Source organism: Grus americana, chromosome Z (assembly GCF_028858705.1).
Source record: "Grus americana isolate bGruAme1 chromosome Z, bGruAme1.mat, whole genome shotgun sequence".
Taxonomy (NCBI): Eukaryota; Metazoa; Chordata; class Aves; order Gruiformes; family Gruidae; genus Grus; species Grus americana.
The window spans coordinates 12043439-12057475 of NC_072891.1; the positions used below are offsets into that span (position 1 = coordinate 12043439).

The 14037-nt window shown below is 65.1% G+C and overlaps 1 protein-coding gene across 2 annotated transcripts; it reads right to left on the reverse strand.

Moving 5' to 3' along the window:
• Positions 1-267: 267 nt before the first annotated feature.
• On the reverse strand, positions 268-11865 carry NPR2 (natriuretic peptide receptor 2). Of its 2 annotated transcripts, none has more exons than XM_054810668.1 (22): positions 11055-11865; positions 6116-6315; positions 5912-6025; positions 5462-5597; positions 5275-5369; positions 5051-5183; positions 4845-4929; positions 4612-4732; positions 4000-4074; positions 3770-3847; positions 3541-3645; positions 3201-3272; positions 2967-3126; positions 2738-2893; positions 2489-2657; positions 2229-2375; positions 1932-2055; positions 1731-1799; positions 1465-1639; positions 1278-1376; positions 1090-1181; positions 268-961 (listed from the first exon to the last, which is right to left on the reverse strand). In XM_054810668.1, exons 1-22 carry the CDS (start codon positions 11809-11811, stop codon positions 899-901), a joined length of 3225 nt encoding a protein of 1074 aa, XP_054666643.1. In that variant the 5' UTR covers positions 11812-11865; the 3' UTR covers positions 268-898. The 2 variants fall into 2 exon arrangements, with proteins under 2 accessions (XP_054666643.1, XP_054666642.1); XM_054810667.1 differs by having other exon boundaries at positions 1278-1400.
• Positions 11866-14037: the final 2172 nt, after the last annotated feature.

Below are 14037 nucleotides of genomic sequence, written 5' to 3' on the forward strand. Positions count from 1 at the left end.
AACGCATCGCAGCCCTTGCGCCAAAGCAAACCTCGCTGCGGCAGCCCTGCCTTCCCAGCACCGCCTGTAGCTCCTGCCAGCCGCCGCTGCAGCCGCCCTGCACCGGCTCCCCAGACCCACACCCCAGGCTGCGGCCAGACCCCTGGGGTATGACACTGTGGGATGCCCTGGGCTCAGGCTGAGCTTGATGTTGGGGGTCTCACCGGCCCCCACCCCACCCCGCTCGGCACTCCTCAGCAGACCAAAACAGAGGTCGGGGGACGAAGGGATTTGGGGAAGTTTGTATTTCAACAAAATAGTTTGCAGCGACTCCTATATTTACACCTGGGGGAGGGGGGGAGGTATTTACATGACCCAGTGGGGCTATATACAGGGGAGGGGGAGATTGGGGAGGGGGGGGAGCCGCGGCATTGAAGCCTGCCCTGGCCAAGGGGTCAGTCCCAGCAGGAGCCCGCATTTCCCCCGCCCAGGGAGGGGGTGACATGGGCGCAACTTCTGCCGGGGGGCAGGTACTGAAAAGAGACAGCAAAGTGTCCTGCGGGGCAGCCAGGCCCCGGGAGCAGCTCAGAGCCAGCTGAGCTACAGGGGAGAGGGCAGGGGGGACAGGACCCGGAGTGGGGGGATACAGGGTCCCCTGGGCTGGATCAGGGCCGGTTCCACCCCTCCCGCAGAGGCTGCAGGAGGGGGGGAGGTGGGCTTTGCTGGTGCCGATGGAGGGGGGGCAGGTGGTGCTGTGGCCGCTGGCCCCCCCGTGCCTGAGCCCTGCTGAAGCAGGGAGGCTGCGGTGGGGGGGGGGGGCTGCAGTAACGGGGGGGGTCCCCGGTGCATCCTGGGGGTCCAGGCACCGGGAAGCATGGTGGCCCCATCGGGGCTGGGGACTCCACCACTGCCGCCAGGCTCAGATGACTTTGGGGTCTTTCCTCTCACCCAGCAGCCAGTATGTCCGCATCTTCCCCTTGCCCTGGGGGGCAGAGCGGGGCAGTGAGACCCTCCCTGCCCCCAGCACTGCTCCTTGGGTGCCGTCCCCAGCACCGAGACAAGAAGTCCCAGCCCTGACCCACGCGCCCACCGCACACCCTGTGCCCTCACCTTCATCTCCACATCCCCGCGCAGCTCCAGTTCAAAGCAGCCAAACTCATCCAGGACTTCCTTGGTGGTGGATGAGACGTGGATCTTCAGGGCTGGGTGGCACAGAGGGAAAAAAGGGACATGGCTGGGTTCGGGAGTGGGGCATGACCCGTGGCACTGGACCCTTGGCTGCCAGCCCCATGGCTCACCCTGGCCATTGGACTCCATGCGGGATGCAGTGTTCACCGTGTCCCCAAACAGGCAGTACCGCGGCATCTTCAGACCCACGACTCCAGCGCACACAGGACCTGTGGCCAGAGAGAAGCCCGGGGCTACTGCAGGATGGGTGGTCAAGCACCACCCCCAGGCACAGTGCCATACACCACAGGGGCTCACCGGTGTGTACGCCAATGCGCAGGTGGAGCTGGTCGTTGGGGCGGTGCCGGATCTTGAAAGTTTTTACAGCCTCAAGCAGGGCCAGAGCCATGCGGACGATCTCACGGGCGTGCAGCTTCCCGTTGCGCACCGGCAGTCCTGACACCACCATGTAGGCATCCCCGATGGTCTCCACCTGCAGGGTCAGGGGGAGCAGGTACAGCCCAGGCGCCTCATTGCCCACCTCACTTCAGGGGGCTGCACTTGCTCACTCCCCCACACCTCACCTTGTAGACATCAAAGTTGTCGATGATGGCATCAAAGCAAGTGTAGAGATCGTTCAGCAGCGTCACAACCTGGATTGAGCAAGGGTGTGTGCGGGGCTGGGAGCGGGCACGTCTCCCGCAGCCCCAGGGATGGCAGTGCCAGGGTATGAGCCCCCCACCAGCCCTGCAAGGGGGCTCCCCCCCCACAAGCCCTGCTCTCACCTGCATGGGGGTGCTCTCTGCTGAGAGGGCGGTGAAGCCCACGATGTCGCTGAAGTAGATGGTGACACTGTCGAAAGCCTCGGCCCGCACTGTCTCCCCGCGCTTCAGCTGCTCCGCCACGGAGCTGGCAAGGACAGGGGGGATGGTGGTGGGCTCCCACCCCAAACTCCCCTCTGCATCCCTCACCCTACACCAGCACAGAAAGCCAGCAAGGGACCCCATACTTGTGTGGCAGCGGGTGCACGCTGACCCCATGCCAACTCCCACCCCACAGGCTCCCAACTCTCCCCCTCTCACTGGGGCAGGATCTGGTAGAGGAGGTTCTCTGCCTTGCGCTTCTCCTCCAGGTAGGCCTGCGTCCGCTCTTCCACTAGCTTCTCCAGGTTGTTGGCATACTGCTCCATGCGTGACAGCAGGTTGTCCAGGATGCTGGTGCTGCCCTCCCTGCCAAGGTGCAGGCAGCTGGCACCGCGGGAAGAGGTGCCCCCCCCCAAACCACACTGCTCGCCATGGCTGTCCCTGCCCAGCGCCACCCTCCCCACTCGCCAGCCACCCACTTGTTGAATCTACGGATGAAAATCTTGATCTGGCTGAAGTCGGGGCGCTCGGCCGGCTCCTGCGCCCAGCAGCGCTCCATCAGCACTGCCAGCTCCTCACTGTGCACCCCGATGTCGATGGAGGGGCGGAAGAAGGGCTTCTGGCTGTTACGCACCTTCTGCACAATCTCTGCCAAGGAGTGGCCAACGGTGAGCACCAGACCTCCCCAGTGGGGATGGGACTACCCCACACCTGCCTACCATCCTCACCTTTGGGGCTCAGGTCCATGCCCTCGATGTAGAAGGGGCCATTGCGCAGGGCGACCTCCTGCACGATGATACCAAAGCTGTAGACGTCAGCTTTCTGCATACCTGGGGTGGGCAGGCGCCCCTTCTGCAGCAGCTCTGGAGCCGTCCACAGCTTCTCTGGAGGGACACGGCCATGGGGTGGTGAGGCAGGGCCACCTCATACCCCCGGTCCTGCTGAGCAGGCACTCACTGGCATAGAGGGCGTGTGTGTCCTCGCCATCACAGGGTGAGCGGAAGCTAGCCAGCCCGTAGTCAGTGATCTTCAGCACGAAGCGGCTGTCCACCACGCAGTTGGATGACTTGAGGCTGCCGTGGTGGCCGATGATGCTGTTGTGCAGGAAGGCCATTCCCTGGGACAGACCGACGTAGTGAAGCTCATCCCCCAGGCACCCTCCCCAGCCCCTCGTGCCCATCACTTGGTTACCTTGACAATGTCGTTGATGAGGGAATAGCGAAACATCCAGTCCAGGTTGATGCTGTCATTCTCCAGGACGTCCTGGGGCAGCACATTGAGGGGACCCCACCAAACACTCAGGGGATGGTGGCACCAGCACCAGCCTCATTGAGCACCCAGCTGCGGGGGGACTCTGCGACACCCACTCCCTCCCCTCTACCAGCCTCTGACGCCTGCTTGGGCAGCTCTGCTGTGAGTCTTGTGGGGCTTGGGTGGCCACCAGCATCTACAGCCCTGTCCTCAATGCCCAGCCCAGCCGGGTCACCAGGAGTGCCCAAGTGTCACCCCCAGTGCCCCCAAGCCCCCCTACCTGCAGGCTGCCCCGTGGGCAGTACTCAGTGATGATGCAGATGTTAGGGGGGTCGATGCACGCCCCGATGAAGCGGGTCAGGTGGTTGAACTGGATGTCCCGCATCTAGAGGTGGAAGCGGAGCCGAGGGGGGCTTGAGGTCGCAGGGGATGCACTGCTGCTCCCACCAGCCCTCCCCTTGCTGTGCCCCCAGGCAGGGTGCCCACCCCACCCCGGACCCCCAACCTACGTGTTTCAGCTCGAAGAGCACCTGCCGTGTCAGCTCAATGCGTTTCTTGTTGATGTGCTTGATGGCTACCACGTTCCCCTGGGGTGCCAGGGAAGGGGAAGAGGTCAGATTTTGGGAGGGGGGGAAGGTGCCAGCATCCCGCAGGATGGGAGTGCAGCCAAGGGGGAGCACTCCAGCAGGGCTGGGGGGGTTTTGGTGGGAGGGCTCAGCTCCCCACCTGCCACACTGACCTTGAAGTGGCCGGTGTTGGCGAAGATCTGGTACTTGCCATGGGTGGTCATCAAGGAGCCGTAGCTGGAGCCACGCTGGGGGAAGGAGGGAGTTAGGGATGGGGACCCCGGGGTGGGGGGTGATGGGCACCACTGGATCAGGGCAGAGACACCCCGGGGTGTGCAGGGGATGGTGCAGGACAAGCTCTGAAGGGTCAGGAAACACTCTGCATGCTCTGTAAGGAGGGTGAAGTTTCTAGATTGAGGTATGGTGGTGTGCTGCAGGGGATATTGGGGGTGTAGGGGAAGGGTGTAGGGGATGGATAAGGTGTGGCTGTGTATGGGATGGGGGCCCACGTAAGGGCTTGATGAAGTGTGGTGGTCTATAGGGGATCCAGGGCTGTTCAGCAGATCAAGAGTGGCTCTGCAAGGGATGGACAGTCATGCAGCAGATGGGTAAGTGTGGCTCTGTAGGGGATGGAGAGCTATGTAGGGAGGGAGGGTTCTGCAGGGGATGGACACAATGGGGCTGTGGCTCTTTAGGGGACAGAGGGCCATGTAGAGGATCAGCAAGGGAGGAGTGTCATGCAGGGAGGAAGGGCAGTGCAGGGGCAGGAGGCTGGCAGCTCTCACCAGGGACAAGGTGAGCCGGCTGCCTGCTGTCTTGTGGTACCGCTCAGGGCTCCCAAATTGCAGCTCATCCCAGCGGATCCTCCACAGCATGCTGGCAAGCTCCTTCTCCAGCATCAGCTTCCTGGGGGGCACGTTGGGGTCAGGCCCCCAAATCCCCCAACCCTGCTTGCCCCCCCCCGCCAGGCTGAGGGGTGCCCAGTGCCCAGGTAGAGGCTCCCCCAGCCTCCACTGACCTGAAGATGAGGAAGCTGGAGATGCCAAACATGACAAAGGTGAGGCCAGTGCCCAAAGCCACGATCGCCAGCATGGAGAGGGGGGCTGCAGGCAGGAGGGGGTCATCCTGGTACCTGTGGCCCGGCTGGCCACAGGTACCAGGTTCCCATGCACCCATAGGGAAGGGTGCTGGGGACCAAGGGACATGGGGACCCAGTAGACCCACTTTTATCGCAGGAGGGGTCATCCACGTCGAAGACACAGGGTGGGTTGTCCAAGGGGGGGGCCCCTTTCACCCAGGGAATGGGTCGTCCCAGCCAGTGGATCTGCTTCTCCACACCCGAGTAGTGTCCCACCACCTACAGCAGAGAGAGCTCAGGCCCCCCCCCAGCCCCCAGCATCCCATCGCCCAGCCCCAGCTGCCGGCAGGATCCCAGTGCCAGCCCCCACCTCATACTGCCCGCTCTTGGGGTCACCCATTGCCCACAGGTTGAAGTCAGTGTCCCGGTCATTGTTGCTGTCCATGCTCACCAGCCCTGTCACCCCTGTGGAAGAAGAGAGACCCAGGTGGGATGAGGACCGGGTCCCACCGCCCCCGTGGCACACCCCACCCCGGCCGCCTCACCCCTACCCTTACCCTGGAACTTGCGGTCCCGCATCTTCTCAATGATGTGGGTGGCGTTTTTCTTGGAGCCACCCTCCTGCAGGGTCTCGTTCAGTACCATGGCGTACAGCAGCATCCCATCATAGAAACACCCCGCCACCAGGTTCATCTGCCGGGAGCGGGGGACCTCAGCACACCTGTGGCCACATGCACGGGGGTACCCCGGCCACAAGACCCCCACACTGGGGCCACAGACCCACCCATAGTCCCACACCAGGGCCACACTCGCACCCACAGCCCTGTAACCCCACACTGAGGCCATGCACCCACCCCGTGGGGATGGCACTGCCCATGGGTGCTGCCACCAGGGATGGTCCCTCTGGAATTGCCCATGGCTGTGTCCCACCCTCTGCATCCAGGAGAGGTGCCACAGCCCCATGGGCAGGGTCCCCACGGCCCCATCGTGCAGGGTCACTCACTCACCAGGGAGTAGTTGAGCTGCACCCCAAATTTTTGCTTGGCTCGCAGGATGAGCTGGGTTTGGAAGTGCTGGTACTCAGGGTTTTGGGGCTCATAGTAGGTGATCACCAGCACCATCTGCAACAGAGCACAGCACTCCACTTCATGCACTGTGGCCAGGCTGGGGAGGTCTCCATCCCAGTCCCCAGGCAGACGGATGCAGCTCACCTGGAAAGCCTCACGCAGCCCCGAGTCCTGGCCCGGGCTCTGCTGCCAGGGCTTGAAGGGGTCACGGGCAGAGTCGCCCCGCAGGCTTTCCCCGAAGACATCCAGGTAGAAGAAGACGTAATCGCCGTTGGTGAGGTTCTCCCGCTGTGCCAGCTGCATGATCTGCCGCAGCATCTCCGGCGGCCCACAGAGATACACCACTGCCGGTGAGATGTGGCGTGTCAAGGGGGCAATGCCACCCCACCCCAGGGCACCCCGGCCAGGTGTGGGGTAGGATGCTTTCCCTCAGAGCGATGGGGCAGAGCAGCTCCGGGGACATGCTTGGTGGCTGCGGGGAGCGGAAGATGGAGCAGGCAGATGGCGCAGGGCTCGGCTCATGCCACGTGCCACATGGCCACAGAGCCTGCTTGCCCATCCCACCCTCACTGGCCCTGACCCACTCGTGCACCATCATCCACCTTGGGCTGAAGGGGCTGAAAAGACAACAGGGGAGCCCTTGCTCCAAAATATGGGGCATACACCCCGCGTGCAGACCCCACACACCCTGTTCCAGCACCTACGTGCCCCCTGCTCCAGCAAAAGGCACCCAGGGGATATCTCCCCCAGCATCAGCTCCCAGGCTGCTCCCCACCAGCCCCAGCCAGGGGACCAGGGGGCCGGGAGAGGTGTCAGGGCCGTGCGCCAGAGGCCCCTGGGGAACCCGGGCTGGGGAACGGGACAAACCCATGTTTGGGTTCATGGCCTGCCGGCCGTGCGGCAGGAATGTGCAGGTTCCCAGATTCCAGCACCTTCAGCGGCCGCCGGCGCTAATTGGAAACAGAGCATCTCACTGGTGTGACCCACGCAGCAAGGGGGTGCCCGGGCCCCGGCCGGCTGCCCCACATGCGCCCACCCGCTGCCGGGGGCTCAGCCAGCCCCAGTGGGATGCCCACCCGGGTGCTGCATGGGGGTGGTGTGAGGCTGGCACAGGGCACCATGGGCCATGGGGACAGGCGCCTCAGAGAGTCTGAAACCCCCCCGAGCAGGGGCCCTCCTCGCCCTCTTGGAGGATCCTGCCACCGCCTCCTCCCTCCCCCCGGAAAACCAGGGCCCCCGCTCCAGCCAGCCTGGCTGGGAACCCAGGATTGAGCAACGGAGGAGGCGGCGGGTGCTGGAGGAATGTCACGCTCAGGCGCTGGCCCCGGCACGCAGCCCTTCTGCTTGGGGCCCCGTGCCCCGGCCTGATCTGGAGCGCAGGGAGGGCTGGGGAGAGCAAGGAAGCCCCATGCCCCGGGCTGGGGGCCCTGAGCCCCGGAATGGGGTCCCTGCTGCTGGAGGGCACCTGGCCAAGCAGGCAGCAGGGCTGGCGGGGTCACCCACAGGGACAGCAAGGCACCCCACGGGTGGGAGAAGAAACCCAGCCCAGACACTCTGGGCATGGGAAACCCATGGCAACGTGGAGAGCTGGTCCCGGGCACAGGGAAGAGAGAAAGCGCAGCAGCTTGGCTTGGGAGACCGTTTCAGGGTCTGAAATGGTTTCCCTCCGAGTGCTGCAATACCTCAAATAAACACTCTGCTTCCCTGCTTTGCTAGTCCTGCACCCAGACATGTGCCGTCCCTAAATTTCTCGTCCCCTTAGCATCTCCCCGGCACACAGAAGCCGAGGGTCTCCCCATGGGGACAGAGCATGGGACCCTCCCCATCCCATCGCAGGCGCCAGGAAAAGGCAGCCCGCGGCACCACACAGGCTGGGGAGCCACAACAGCTGGTGGCAGATGGTGGGACACCCCAGGCAGCCAGCCCCCATGGCGGCAGCAGCAAAAGCCTGCCTGGTCAAAGGCCACCGAGCAAGGGGATCGATGGCGCCTGGATGGCTCCCTGGGGACAGGTTGCAGGAGCCATGCAGAAGGGAAGGGTCAACACTCAAGGCTCCCTGTGATGCTGGCAGCTGCCTCCAGCTGGCAGCCTCCTAACTGGCCAGCAGCACCCCTGCCTCGTCATGCACCCCCCCAGGGGTCGGCTAATGGCCAAAGGCAGCCTCGGCATCACCAAGGACAAGGGGAATGGGGTCTTGCAAGGCTGGGATACATGAAGCCCCCAGACATTTATTTAGAGGAGGGAGGAGGCAGAGTGCACAGCCCCAGGGGATGGGCGGGACCCCGCGTGTGCAGATGGCGTGGCAGGATGCTGCCTGACCCCTGCATGATGGAAGATAACCCTAAAGTGAGGGCGAGTCCCGATTTTGGGCAGCAAATCCCTGCAAATCCCAGTTCTGAGCAGCCCCATCAGCACAGGGCAGTGCAGCGCAGAGACCCTCACCCCGGCCAAGCGGCTGCCCCACGCCCAAGGGGATTGCAGGGGTGACAACCAAATGCACTCCCCTCCTGGCAGCGGCACCCAGCCATCTTCCCAGGCAGGGGACCTGGGCTTTGCAGACAGATGCTCCAGTAATTCCCTCAACCACAGCTCTAATTATATCAACGCTTTTGCAAGTGGTAGGAGAGACGTGGGCCCCTGCACGTCACCCAGGCACTGGTGAGAAGGGCAATGGAAGTGCGAAGAAGCTATACACGGGACAAGGCGATGCACCCATGTCCCCATGTGCTCGGTCTTTAGAGCCGTGAATGTCGGGTATCAGCAGCTTTGGGGGCACACAGTGGGGCAGGGAAGCAGCTTTGCCTGGGAAAGGCTTACCAAACTCCTACCCACCACCTGGGAGAAGGAAGGTGACGCCAAGAGGTATGACGTGTGGTGTCACTGCAGGGCATGGACATGGCTGCAGCCAAAGCTCCTGCTTCCCTCTCTATGCCATGCCACACAGGGGTGGGAACGCCTTGCAGGGTCCCCACTCCCTGCCCCACACCTCCAGGTTAGGAAAGCATCTAACATCAGCCTTGCAGGCCTGATGACCCATCCCCATGGGGCCAAGCATGCAGCCCCACACCCTGCCCCCATCTCTGGGCTGTGGCCAGAGGTGCCCAGAACCCCCCGCGTCCCAGCTCAGAGGGCTCCCAGGTCTCTGCCCACGCCTGGCCTCTTCCTCCGGTCCCCAGCAGCCATGATCCCCTGGTCTGCACCAAGAGGGATCGATTCCCATTGGGGTGATTTACGGCACCAAGCCAGAAACATTGATGGGAATTGCTGATTTTAGCCTTTTTCCCTGCACGGTCCTTTGCCCCCGTCCCATGTGAAGCTCCACACCCCACGGCTGGTGACGGCGCACGCAGGGACCCTCGATCCGAGCCCCACAGACAAGCAAACAGGAGGGGCAGCCACAAGCTGCTCAGCTCCCACAGCCCACCATGGGATGCCCAGCCCCATGGACCCAGCCCCACTGGCCTCAGGCACAGAGGAACCTGGTTCAGCACCCCAAAGCGCCCCAGCCCTGAGCCCCTAGCCTCATCCCACGCAGCCTCAGCCACATCTCTGCTGGCCCATCTGGCTCCAATTGTCCCAGCTCAATGTCCTTCTTAATGACACAGCATCTCAGGATCCATTAAGAAGCATCATGGAGTGGCTGGCTCCGGGATCAATACAACCCACACATCAATAATGAAAGAGCATCAGGCTGCCCTCGCTCTCCAGCTGCCTCTGCAAGCCCCTCCATTTCCTCCTGCTCCAGATATAGCCGCCCTCCTGGGGCACTCACAAGGCACCAAATTGATTTATCCCTCCATCAGCAGGGTGGGGCCATTCCCAGCCCCTGTCCCAGGGGCACAGTGGGGACGGGCACAGTGCAGGGCACCCAGGTGCCAGGCTGGGGAGCTCTGCCTGAGCATGGCATGGCCGCTTTGGCGTGTCAGCACCAGGCTGCTCTGGGCACGTAACCACAACCGGTGCTGCCCTTCAGATGGCCACGTCCACACCGTCACCTTCAGCCTCCGAGGAGGTGGCTGGGTCCCCCCTTGGGGACACCCTGATCCTCCTAACACAAAGGGTAGGGTGGCCCCAGAGCCCCTCACACCACACATCCCACCGAGGTGAGGGTCCACCCCAGCTCGTCTTTGGCAGAGGGTGACCAGGCTGGAGGGCAGGGAGGGGGACTTCATGGTCTGGACTCTCCTACTGGCACTAGGTTGGCCCAGGGGTCCTGGGTCCTGCCTTGTCCCCTCTGCACCCACCTCCCCCTTGCAGGTTCTGCTGCTTCTCCAGCCCCACCGCAACCAAATGCTCTCATGCCTCCCTGTGCCCTATATACAACCTGCTTTGCCCACCTCTCCTCATACCCCACACAATTCCCACTGTGCCCCCAGCCCCTCCTCCTGCCCCACACAGGTCCCACTGCACCCCCAGCCCCTCCTCCTGCCCCACACAAGTCCCACTGTGCCCCTGGCCCCTTGCTGTGCCCCACATGGGCATCACTCTGCCCACCCCCTGCTGTACCCCACATGGGTCCCACTGTGTCCTGAGACCCTCATGGTACTCCACAAAGGTGCCACTGTCTCCTTGGTCCGTTGCTGCACCCCACAAGGATCCCACTGTGTCCCCCTCCCTTTGCTGTGTCCCACATGAATCTCAGTGGCACCCTAACCCCTTGCTGGCCCCCAGACAGGTTTTACTGCCCCCTGACACCTTTGTGCCCCACATCGGTCCTACTGTGCTCCTGGCTCCTCACTGTATCCTACGTGACCCACTGTGTCCCTGTCCCCTTGCTGCATCCCAGATGGGTCCCACCACACCCCCAGCCCCTTGCTGTACCCTATGTGCGCCACAAAGCACCCCCATTCCCTCACTTCTCGCCACATGGGTCCCACCACATCCTTGTTCCCTCGCTGTGCCCCACACAGATCCCACTGCATTCTCAACCCCTCGCTGCGCCCCACGGAGAATTCTGCTTCCTCCTCTCCCCGAGCCCCCTCCGCTCTCCCTCCCTCCACGGGCACTCAGCCCTGTCCCGCGCGGGGTCGTCGCCCCCCCCCCCCCCCCCCCCGCCTTCCCCACGCCGTGCCGCCCCACGCACCGCGCCCGTTGGCCTTGATGAAGTGCACGGCAGTGTCGGGGCCGCCCTCATCGGGGGAGTAGATGTGATGGCGCACGGTGAGGTTGCTGCCGTCCTGCAGCTCCTGGTAGACGCCCTCGACGGTGAAGTAGTAGGGTCGGTCGTCGGTCTTGCGGTCCACGTAGAGGAGGACGGCGCGGGCGCTCCAGTTGAAGTGAGCGTGGAGGTGGGAGACGAAGGCGCCCAGTTTAGGTGCTGAGGGCCCGGTACGCACCGTCGTGCTGTAATGCTCCCGTTTGCGGCTGAAACCGGCTGCCACCGCCCCGCCGGTGATGAGCGGCAGCCGCCAGTGTGAGGCGAAGCGCCCCACGGAAGCGGCGGGGTAGACGCAGCCTGGCCCGAAAAGGACGTCGGGGTCGTGGTAGAGCTTCAGGTCCACGGCGTTGAGCGGTGCCACGTACTCGGAGCAAGCGCCCTCCAGCTCCGAGCTCATGAACTCGACGCGCACCGAGAAGGGCCGCGGCAATAGCGGCGGTTCGCCCCGCTCCAGCGCTTCCAGCGCCAGGCTCAGCGCCGGCCCCACGCGCGGCCAAGCCCACGCGTAGCTCACGTTGCGCTCGGGCAGTACCACCGCCACCGTCAAGTTAGCGACCGTCCCGTCGGCGACCGCCGCCCGTCGCCCCCCTCCTGCCGCCGCCGCCGCCGCCGCCGGCACCAGCAGCGCCGCCGGCAGCAGCAGCAACAGCAGCAGCAGCAGCAGCGGCAGCCGCGGAGCCATGGGCCGCGCTGGCTCCTCCGCCCCGGCCGCCGCCCGCGGCTCCTGCGCCCCGCCGCGCCCCCGCCCCGCCGCCTGCGCCGTCCCCCGGGCGGCACCGCCCCGGGCCGGCCAGCGCCCTCTGCCGCCACTCCCCGCCCGGCCGGACGGCACGGGGGTGGGCGGCACCGCGGACGGGGGGGGGCGGGGGGGGCGGGGGGAGCGGGGCGGTTGGAGGCGGTGTCCCCAGAGAGGGGGACCAGGGAAGGGACTAGTGGGATGAGGTGGTTGGAGAGGGGTGCACCGGTTCTGGAAGGGACCCGGTGCGGGGGGTGGGAGGGTGGTCACCTGAGTGTCCCCGGTGGAGGGGTTGGGGAGGGAGTCTGGGGTCCCCAGTGGGGGGGTTTAGGGAGGGGGCTGTCGGGGTCCGGCGGCCCCCAGTTGGCCGGGATTGAGGAAGGGGTGCCTGGGGTCTGTGGGATCCCAGTGGGAGGAGCTGGGGAAGGGGCGTCCGGGTTTGGGGTGTCCCCAGAGTGGGGTATCGAGGAAGGGGTACCTCGGTTCTGGGGAGGTCCAGTGAGGAGGGGTTGGGAGAGGCCATCCAGGTTCTGGGGTGCCCCACTGTCTGGGGATTGAGCAGGGGGCACCCCATCCTGACGGTCCCCACCAGGGACTGGGGAAGGCACTGTGCAATGGGGTGCAGAGGGCTGATGGCAAAGGGGTGCCCTGGGGAAGGGTGTCCCCACTGGGGGGCGGGGGGTTGGGGGGAGTGTAGGGAGGGGACATCCTGGGTGTGGGTGTCCCCGCCAGGGATTTCGGGGAGGTCTTGGGCTGTGTGGGGTACAGGGGGAGTCAGGGTCTGGGGAGGGGATGCTCAGGATCTGGGTGTCTTCTTGGGGACATCCAGCACCCTGGGTGTAGGTTTCCCCACTGCAGACAGGGGATCCAGATGTTCCTGCCACTCAGGACGTCCCCCTAGCAGTGGGGAGCCGTGTCCCAGGAATCCCGTGTCCCTGCTGTCCATCACTGCTCCACACATGGCCTGACCAGCGTAGGCAAGGGGGGTGGGTGGGGGTGGGAGGCTGGGTGGTCTGAGGGCAGGGGTGCCGTGGGGCTGGAGGCAGCAGGCATGTCACCACTGCGGGTTTTAAGGCTCCAACCCCTGTGCTGTGGGGGTGCAGGCCTGGGGTGATGCGGTAGGGGGCTGCGAGAGGAGCGGAGGGGCCGGGGGGCAGAGCCCCTGGAGCACAGGGGAACGCCCTGGGGGCAAGGGCTGGCTATGGGGCAGGGAACCCTGTGCAACCCCCCCAGGACGCCGTGGGGCTGATACAACCCGGGCAGAGCGGGGCTGCCGGTCCTCCGCGGGGATTTGGGGAAGGACTCGAGGAGATGCCAGCCCCGGCTGCCACAGGGGGAGCTACCCCAGCTCGGGGGACACAGAGGTGCCCTGTGTTTGCCGGGGGGGGGGGCTCGGTGGGGCAGGGGGGGCTCGGCGGGGGCAGCATGCCTGCGGTGCATTCCTCGCATTCCCAGCCTGCTGCCTGCTCCCATCGGGCGGGGGTGGGGGAGTGGGGGGGCAGCCCCTGCCCCACGGCTCAAAACTATGCGGAGTGGCATGCTTGTGTGGGGCAAAGCGGGGAGCGCAGGGGGAGTCCAGTGGCTGCACAGGGACCCCGCAGATTTTGCTGGAACTGGTGGCCCTGCGAGGTCCCGCGGGGATCGGACGCGCAAGGGATGCTGTGCTGAGCCGCGGGCAGGAGTTCCTGTCCCCTCCTGGGATTTGGGGCAGGTCACCAGAGCAGAGCTGTGGGCATGGCACCCCAGGGTGCCCCGGCACGGGTCCCTCCGCAGCTGGGGCTGCCGGCTACCACGGCCCCTCTCGCTGTCCCTGCCGGTGCCACTGCAGGTGTCCCCGCCACGAATGACACGTCCTTACCGTCGCAGGGTCGCGGAGCTCGGCTCACCCGAGCTGGGGGGATTGGGTTGCCGGCTATAAATACCCGGGTCCGGTCGCGCCACAGAGCCGAAGGACGGTGAAATCCAACCGGCAGCGAATATAGGCGAGAAAGGAAACCCTGGAAGGTCTGGAAAGAGCTTCCCCACGGGGTGTGGGGCTGGGCATGGTGGCGGTCCCACCGGGGACCACAGCTTCCGCAAAATTACCGCTGCTGCCGGGGGCTCACGGGGCGCTGCTAGTGCCGAGTCCCGTGCCCCCCGTGTGCCCCCACGCCGGGCAGCCCAGCCCCGGGG